Source organism: Pelophylax lessonae (assembly GCF_965119305.1).
Source record: "Pelophylax lessonae genome assembly, chromosome: 1".
In the NCBI taxonomy this organism is placed as follows: domain Eukaryota; kingdom Metazoa; phylum Chordata; class Amphibia; order Anura; family Ranidae; genus Pelophylax; species Pelophylax lessonae.
In genome coordinates this window covers 631,659,256-631,669,257 of record NC_138768.1, presented here as the reverse complement: position 1 = coordinate 631,669,257, position 10,002 = coordinate 631,659,256, and the positions used below count along the sequence as shown (strand labels likewise).

General features: G+C 40.9%; 1 protein-coding gene across 1 annotated transcript in view; it reads right to left on the bottom strand.

The window, feature by feature from the left end:
* Positions 1-260: 260 nt before the first annotated feature.
* AFG2A (AFG2 AAA ATPase homolog A) overlaps positions 261-10,002 on the bottom strand; it is a 707,754-nt gene continuing 698,012 nt past the window's right edge. Inside the window, exon 16 of the mRNA XM_082261533.1 lies at positions 261-489. Coding sequence (XP_082117659.1) covers positions 313-489 — 177 coding nt within the window. The 3' untranslated portion in view covers positions 261-312. The remainder of the gene's footprint in view (positions 490-10,002) is intronic.

Sequence of the window (10,002 nt, the reverse complement as noted above, 5' to 3'; positions counted from 1 at the left end):
GCACTAGATCATTTTCATTAACAGCTTTTACCATTGCAAGGAGCCGTCTTTCAATATCTGTCAAGCATCACCCATCTTAAAATGAACCTCTTTAGGGTAACATTTCTCAAGTTATTCTTACAGATTAAATATTTTGTATACACATTTAAATGTACCCATTTTAAATGTTTAATACTTTCTCTAGACTATTATCTCTGTCAAACTAAGCTTCATTAATCAATCATATATTTTTACTAATGCAAGAAAATAGATACATTTAATTTATTATTAATATTTAATCAAAAGTTTGGTTTCCTCTATTCAAAACAAATCTCATAAATTATGCAGTCCACTCTTTTGTTGGTAGGTCTCATAAAACGTAATAAGTGAGTCAGGAATTCTTGGGGTAACAATAGTTAAAGCTTGGTCAAAATGTCTTCCCATAATGCACTGGGCATGAATGTCCTCCTGTAGGGCCAACAGTGCAGCCTCTCGACAAACAGCAGTGATCTGCAAAAATAAATATATTTAAATGTAATTGCATATAACTGAATATGTTAAATGTAGTCATGACATTAAGTAGACAACATTGTGTGAGAACACTTCACAACTAAAAGTTGCAAAAGCCCTATATTATATTAAACAAGAGGCTAATACCAGATCTACATAAAACATTTGTCCACCAGTACAAAATAATTGGAAGCTTGTTGTGCACATGATCATACATGGTATAGTTTTTTTTAATATAAATGTTTTATTTAAATGCATACAAATAAATGGAAAAATTATCAACATCGTACATTAGATCACAGTCAAGATGCAGTTACCATTGTTATTACAACTATAAATTGTAGTTAACAATGGTGGGAATATAAAGCCAGCTATGCAGCAGGGACCAGCCAATGTATGGGCAGGCTGATTGTACCCAATTCAATCTATTGATCGAGTTGGATACAACCAGCCTGTTGGATTCTTCTACATGCGATTACTGCTAGTAGCTATAGATGCTAGCAGTAATCATTGCATTTTGGTATCCAGGAAAGCGCACTGCGTCAAACACCTCCACCCTCCCCTACCGACAGAATACAATAGCAGTGCGGGAGGCATTCCCTCATCAACAATGACTGTGTTAATGTGGGAATTGTGCAATTTTCTTTCCTTCCACCCGACTCGTAGTGGAAGGAAAGAAAAGCGAGTCGTTTATGGCTTGCCTAAGAATCCCTAAAAGTACTAATTGTTGAAATACAAAGCATAAGGTCTATTACTGTTGCTTTTTTGGATAAATTATTCCAAACTGAAAGGGGAAAAAGACAAAGTGAGGGAAGGGACAGTAGGCTAAGTAAGAGAAGAACATTGGTATTCCTATAGGGAAAGTAGAACTAGGGAACATAGGGGATGGGAGAAACGGTATGGGTATGGAGTAGAAAAGCAAGGTAGGTGCTAGGTAAAGTAAAGTGGGCCTTGGCTGCCTAATAGCAGGGCCATGATTTTTAGCTGGGCTGTCATGCCTCCCAGGTGTGGCTGCTGAGAGGGGAGTCTCCCCACTGGCTCCATGAAAGGATTCTCATTGGGCAGTGGTGGAAACCCAATCAGAGGCACATTCAGGCCTGTATCTACCCCAGAAGGCAGATTCTGCCGCACAGGATTCTGGGAGTGGGTAGAAGTTAGAGGGGAGCGCATGATGCAGCATCTTTGGCAGGAAGCAGAGTCCCAGGAGGGAGAGTATGGCTGTCTCTCCTCCTGTGAGAAGGATCGGGTGGCTTGCCTGAGAGTACAGAGAGAGAGCTGAGCTGCAGAGAGGATCCGGTGTGCCGAGGACCAGCAGAGAAAGAGGGGTTCAGTTCCAGGAAAGCATTCCAAGTTTGAGAGTACTGTAAACTACCCCTAGGGGTCTGCCCAGCTTAAAGGTGGCCACTCCGGTGAAGGTCCTTGGGATCCAGGAGCTAGCTAGCGGAAAGGGGGCGCCTAGTGAGAGGACCCTGAAGATTCAGAGCGGGTGCCTAGTGAGAGGACCCTGAAGATTCAGAGCGGGTGCCTAGTAAAAAGACCCTGACTTGTCAGAGGGGCTGCCTGGTGAGAGGACCCTGAAGTGAAAAGGGGGGGCCAGCGGTTGGGCCTTGAAGAGTTAAGTGTGCAGTGTACAGTGTTGAGAGTTGCAGCAGCACAAGCAGTTACAAGGAGCTACCTCAGTCAATGAAGGGCTGGACGGAGCTGCTCACCGGACTTTTGAGCTAAACAGAGTGTCACGAGTCAAGTGTATTACAGTCCTGGATCTTCTGAGTTAACCAGTGTGTTAAAGTCGAAGTTCTAGCACAGTTCAGCAAAGCAGTATCTTCAAGCGCCAGGAGGCATTGGTCGGCATTCAGCTGGCGTCAAGACAGCGCTAACAGGCATTTTCTGTAAGGAGTCCCAGTTAAACCTAGTTGAGCCAGAGGAGTATCCCACTCATTCCCTTCTCCCATCCCCATTACAAAATAAACAAAACAAACCAAAGATGCCAGAATGGTCATTGTCTCCAATCTCACACTTGGGTATTCAACTTAAATGTGTTGGAAGTGTTACAGGTAACAATGGTAGACCCATATCAGGCCCAATGCTTGGAAAACCTGCTACATAAAATATTATCTATATCGTAATTTATTAGAGTTCAAATGTTATAGTTAAAGTTTAAATAGTCAAACATTCAATACTTATTTTGGGGCAGCACATCTACATGTGAATTGTTATTATAAAATAATAAAATACTATTTATCACTGTTTGTGTCACTTATCTTAAACTTCAAACACACATTAACTGTTTGATATTAGATTGTAAATGCTAGGGCAATAACTTTAACATGCATATGAAAAGCTTTTAAACTGGTTTAAAGGCAGAAGTTTTTTTACCTTAATGCAATCTTTAAATAAAAAAAAACCTTCTGTTGTTCAGCTCCCCCCAGTCCCTCCTTCTACTTACCCAAGCTCAATGTTGATCCAGAGCTGCGCAAGAGAGCATCGCTGCTCTCTCTTTCCTCACTGGCTCAGATGCAGCAGTGGGAGCCATTGGCTCCCGCTGCTGTCAATCACAGCCAAAGAGAAGGGTGTAGAATATATCCAAACTGCGCTAACTGTGGATAAAAAAGTGAATTAAGCTGCTGACACTCGTATAAATATAAAAAGAAAAAATGAAATCTGACACAGTGAAAATGCCACAAATACGAATCTACTGATGTAGTTCAGTGATATTCTATAAATGGCGAAGACATAAATATGAGTCCAGTGAAAATCATATTAGTACATATAAAGATAAATCCCATGTATGAATGAAGCATCCAAAAACATCATAGGGTGATAATAGACTGAGAAGATCCCCACACCAGCATAATGAATATGAATGCGCTCACCGGAACCAGATTACCATGTGGTAAATGGGTCATACAGGCTGAATAACATAGATGTCCCAATGTGATTGGGTCAGAGGCAGGAGTCCCCGCAGTCTCCAATGAGGTTGTCAGAAAATCCCATTCACAGGTGTATACAGTGCCTTGCGAAAGTATTTGGACCCTTGAACTTTTTCAACCTTTTGCCATATTTCAGGCTTCAAACATAAAGATATAAAACTGTAATTTTTGTATGAAGAATCAAAAATTGGGACACAATCATGAAGTGGAACGAAATTTATTGGATATTTCAAACTTTGTTAACAAATAAAAAACTGAAAAATTGGGCGTGCAAAATTATTCAGCCCCTTTACTTTCAGTGCAGCAAACTCTCTCCAGAAGTTCAGTGAGGATCTCTGAATGATCCAGTGTTGACCAATGTTGATAAATAGAATCCACCTGTGTGTAATCAAGTCTCCAAATAAATGCACCTGCACTGTGATAGTCTCAGAGGTCCGTTTAAAGCGCAGAGAGCATCATGAAGAACAAGGAACACACCAGGCAGGTCCGAGATACTGTTGTGGAGAAGTTTAAAGCCGGATTTGGATACAAAAAGATTTCCCAAGCTTTAAACATCCCAAGGAGCACTGTGCAAGCGATAATATTGAAATGGAAGGAGTATCAGACCACTGCAAATCTACGAAGACCTGGCCGTCCCTCTAAACTTTCAGCTCATACAAGGAGAAGACTGATCAGAGATGCAGCCAAGAGGCCCATGATCACTCTGGATGAACTGCAGAGATCTACAGCTGAGGTGGGAGACTCTGTCCATAGGACAACAATCAGTCGTATACTGCACAAATCTGGCCTTTATGGAAGAGTGGCAAGAAGAAAGCCACTTCTTAAAGATATCCATAAAAAGTGTTGTTTAAAGTTTGCCACAAGCCACCTGGGAGAAACACCAAACATGTGGAAGAAGGTGCTCTGGTCAGATGAAACCAAAATCAAACTTTTTGGCAACAATGCAAAATGTTATGTTTGGCGTAAAAGCAACACAGCTCATCACCCTGAACACACCATCCCCACTGTCAAACATGGTGGTGGCAGCATCATGGTTTGGGCCTGCTTTTCTTCAGCAGGGACAGGGAAGATGGTTAAAATTGATGGGAAGATGGATGGAGCCAAATACAGGACCATTCTGGAAGAAAACCTGATGGAGTCTGCAAAAGACCTGAGACTGGGACGGAGATGTCTTCCAACAAGACAATGATCCAAAACATAAAGCAAAATCTACAATGGAATGGTTCACAAATAAACATATCCAGGTGTTAGAATGGCCAAGTCAAAGTCCAGACCTGAATCCAATCGAGAATCTGTGGAAAGAACTGAAAACCGTTGGTCACAAACACTCTCCGTCCAACCTCACTGAGCTCGAGCTGTTTTGCAAGGAGGAATGGGCAAACATTTCAGTCTCTCGATGTGCAAAACTGATAGAGACATACCCCAAGCGATTTACAGCTGTAATCGCAGCAAAAGGTGGCGCTACAAAGTATTAAATTAAGGGGGCTGAATGATTTTCCATAATGGTTTTACACTATGTTTGTGTTGTTTGGTTTATTCCTATGTATACACCTCTGCATGGGATTTTCTGACAACCTCATTGGAGACTGCGGGGGACTCCTGCCTCTGAGCATCCGGTGACCCAATCACATTGGGAGACATCTATGTTATTCAGCCTGTATGACCCATTTACTACATGGTAATCTGGGTCCATACATTCTAAAGAGGAGGGTGGGTCAATAGACAAACAGAGCGTGGCTCGGGAGTGAGTCTGAGTCAAGTGGCTTGCTATGGAGGCACTCAGCAGCAGGGAGGAGGCAGGAGAACTGGCGGAGGACCCCGGAATAGGAGTATCAGGACTGCTCTGTGCAAAACGATTGTACAGAGCAGGTAAGTATACCATGTTTGTGTTTTTTTTTTAAATATTTTTGCCTTTACAATCACTTTAGCAAGATTAGGGTAACTCTACTGGAGGTATTCAGAAAATAGTTCCCTCATTTACTACACAGCAGAAGTTGTCATGCGAAAAAGGTAAAAATAAAAAAACATAACATAATACTGAAATACAAGTATATTCCTAATCTCCATTATGCAATATTATGAGTAAAAGGGACTTGCAATTGGAACATAATGCATATGTCAATAAATATTATCTATAGGGATCTGACACAATATCAGTTACAGAAAACAAAAAAATGGAACTGTATTTAAAACTCACAGACCTTGTGAGCCAATAGGAATATAGTGACATTATAAGATAGTAACAGAGGAGATTACTGTGAATAGATTGATTTTCTTTAAGAAATGTAAATGCAAGTTATCTAGAAACATGCACTCCAAATATCACATATGCTATGGAATGGAACTGTTTTGTCTTCTACTGTAGGTATGGTCATACATGGCCTAAAAATTATCAAAAGGGATTTTCTAACATGCTGGAGAATCTCTTTATGATTGATATCCTGTTTTTTTTCTGTGAAGAAAAGGGACCCAAACCTTTACTGCATCTATTTTAGCAGGTCCTGGCAGCTCAAAGCCACATTCACACTTGTGTCTATGTGGTGTATGTGCAAGTGTACCTTATCTATTTGTAGCCAACACCTTACAATGGCAACACATGTGTCTGTTATTACATGCATGCAAAAATATGTCAGGTGCACTTTTTGGACTGCCTATGCATGGCGAGGGCCTAAGAAAATGAATAGACCTGTTCATTGATATGAGCATCAATTCTCCAAAAATGTTTGTGAATAGGCCCTCAGAGGCTACGTTCTCAGTCCTTAGTTCATCCTGAGTGGTCCTGCAGCAAGTAGGTGCAGCAGAGATGTGCAAATTTTATTAGGACTAGTGTGGACATTTTTTAGGATGTGTTTTATTTAGCTTGTCATTATGGCTCCAGTTGTCTGTTTGCTTGCAATACACTCATTAGAGCGTGTACGGGCGAACCGGCATTGAGGAAAGACTACTGGCAGTGAAAACCTTCCTTTAGATGTGTAGACTTGTTCGCTCTACATAGACATCTCCACCGGCAAACATTGATTTGTTTGCTGGTAGAGATCTATGTGTATTACAGTGCGGAGTTCAAGGATCAAGCAGCAAGGATATGACCACCAGCGGGGACCCCTGTATAATGTGCAGATTTGTCTGCTTGGCGGGGATTTGTTTTCTCTGTGAAGTCAATATCGTTTTGAGATCTATCTGCCTCTATGAAGGGATACACACTCATGTCTTTCTACTATGCCTGATCACCATAGTGGAAACAGCATGGCTCTTTCCCCGCAGATGGCCTTGTGTCTATGGGAACAGTAGTATAATCCTATTAGGCATTGTTCTCTTAGCTTTGTTGAATGGGATTCACGCTAGCAGTAGTGGCGGGAATACGTGCACGAGTTTGATCAGAGCAGCGTTCACGGTTCTACACACTGGTTTCATTGTGTAGTGTTAGACAGGAAGCCGTGAACACTGTTCTGCTCATTCACGATCGTGTACCCCCCCTTTCTATTGTATATTTGAATGTAAACAAGTGAGTCATTGGCTGATTCTATATGAGTAACTTGTGTCATGTGACTGTACATTTGGAACAGATTGGCTGATGTTGTATAGCCATCACTTCCTACTGTTGTCCTTTTTGTTGTCCCATAAATAAACAGAGCTCCATGCCTTAAGGAGGACAATCTATTGAGCATCCAATGTGACAGCAGCCTTTGTGTCTGTATTACTGGGTACTGCTGAGCGCGCTCAATTGCCTTATACAAAAGAGCGGAGAACTGTGCATTTTAGCACAACGGGATTGATTGTGCTTGGCGTATATTAATATCCAAAAGTGCACTTATTAGCGCAACTGAGTTATTTTTGCATCAAGCGTACATTCATTTCCAAGACAGATGTTATTACTACTATGTTCTTCCGCTTGACGAACTCACTCTCAAAGAGAATAAAGCCCATTGGTAATTACCATTATAGTAATTATTGTAATTTTATTCTAGATAGAGAGAGAATAGAATGTTTTAAAAGTACTGAGCCTGTTTACCAATTTCCTCTCTATAAGATGGATCTGGAAATGCTTAGCTCTGAAAAATTTCAGGTTCAGCGTTTCAGTATTCTGACAGGAGCTTTTGGGTAAGCTGCATGGGATCAAGGCGGAGGAGGCATCAGAGATCTAATGGTCTTCAGATAACTCCACAAAGAGCACCTGTCTCTACTTGTTACTGTCACATAGAGGACATGCCAGCCACCTGGGAACTAGGAAGTTAACCATTTAAAGATACCTTTAGTAGGGCAAAAAATAAGTGATAGAGAAAGTAGAACGGCTTATAGTTCCTTAAGGGAATAAGGGAGGTAAACAAATCATTGGAGAACATACAGCTTAATAGAGTATATAGGAATTATGCAGAAAGTAGAAAATATATATTATTTTTTTTTACATTTCTTTAGTTACTTCCTGGTTTCCTGCCTAGGCAAATTATGTCATACATCCCAGTAGTCCCCAGGAGGGGAGGAGAGGAGGAGGGGTTTTCTCAGCTAAGCACACTCTCCTGCCTGCATGCCTGAGCTAAAGGCAGATGTATTCCAGGAAGTTAATGTTACATGAATTGTCTGCCCTTACTCAAAATGGCCATAGCTAGAAATGCTAGGGGGTGTTTTTCAAAGTGATTTCTCAACAAAATAAAGCATAGAGACATGGATTGGTAGGGGAGTTTTCTTTGTATAATAAAAATGATTTCGTTTTTTGGGTTTGCGGTGCTTAGATGCATTGCAGATCCACTTTAATGTAAGGATTAAAGTTAAAATAACTACATTGCTAGATTAAAACATTTACTAAAAAAAGAATCAATCCGTAACGGTTCACACACTGCTAAGGTTTTTTTTCTAGAAAAGCTAAAAACTCTTCAGCATAGGACAAACTGGCAGGTGTGTTGGATGCCCCCTCCAGGTCGCTGCGTTTTTGTCCACTGCCTCCCTATGTCATTACTGTGCCTGTAGTGATGTAGGGGTCGGTAGACAGAACCAATGAGTACAGAGGGGGACCAGGCTTCCAACACTCCTAGAATAGCATCTGATGTTTAAAATTCTTTAGCCACCATAGCTCTTCAAGAAACTGAAGATTGGCAATGTGAGTGATGGGACAGGTAAGTATCAGCTCTTTTCTTTACAGGGAGCCATGTTCTCAAACCTGCAAAGAAGCAAGAGAATAGAAAGAACCCCAAAAATGTGGCTGCTCTTCCCCCAATAAGATGGCTGACTTGGTGGAAGAGGACAGGGGCTTTATGAAGGCCCAGGATAAACCCTACCTTCATGGATGCCTTTCAAAGATAGAATAAGCAAACTCTGCTTTTCAAGTTTTTGAGCCACCAGTGGTATCATATTTTACATTTAAATCCAGTGCAAAAAGTAATCCTTACACAGCGTTTGGTAAAAAAAAATGCTCTTATTTATAAATTATTAGGCTTCAGTGTCTAAAAGTAATACCAAATGCAAATACAAAGCTAGAGGAAGTTTTTTTAAGGGGATAGGATTATTATGGTAAGTGCAAGCAGACAGATGGCTGATGTACTAGGTTTTATTCAGATGCTGTTAAATAAATGTTTTCACATTAGTGCAAGAGGAAACAGCCTGTCACCACCATTGCCAAACACAGTTTACACCGTATCATTTTATATTAATGGAGAACCGCCGGCAAGACACAAAATTAGGGAAGAAATATGTAACGTGAAAAGTGATTCCTTGTCTGCTTTCTTGTTTTTGGATACACTGCTTGGAAGAAAGTAAAGTCCCCAATGGACCAGTAGCAGTTATTGAAGCCTTTCTTCATCATGATTCTGCTCCTGATTAGTCAGGATTCTATCTAGCCAATTCACACTGTAATGTTTTATTCCACACTGAACCCCCCAAACCTCCATCTGCAAACAGCTGTAATCAAGTACTTCACTGCATAAAACCTTAAGCTATGTTAGTGCTTTCGCTCACACAAACGAAAACGGAAAGTGCACACAAACTGATATTTACATAGCTGATTTAAGTTAACTGACTGCAGTTCTCCTTTAAATGATGTGGATTAAAAAAAGTAGGCATTGTGGAAAAGGGATCCAGCAGTTGCAAAGAAGTAGGTAAAAGGTTTTTTGATTGAATTTCTTCTCCCAGCTCCCACGCCTTTGGATAGCGGAAGCAGACCGAGGCTGGTGTCATTCTAAAGACATAAAGACCCATTGCTGTTGTGAAAAGGGCCCGCGGGATGAAAAGAGATATTGTGGGTTTTCAGTACAGCGGAGAATACAGTGATTGGTATTCACGGAGCGCCCATCGCTGTGAACCAAAAGACCAGCTGAAGCCTATTTGTTTGCCCATTCAGCATATTTTCTGTTTGTCCATTTGCTGTTGCCTTGCTTATGCTGTGCTGATGGAAGGCAAAGCAGTTAAGTCGCATTTTAGAGGATTTAGCAGCATGTTTAGGAAGCTTTCACAAAAACATGCATGGCTTTAGGTGGCTTTGTCATGCAACAATATTACACTTAGTGCCATGGGGCTGCTTTTTACAAGGCCAGTGAAGCTAAAAATCTACACTGAATTCCTATCGGTGCAAAGGAAATTCTATACCATTCAGAGT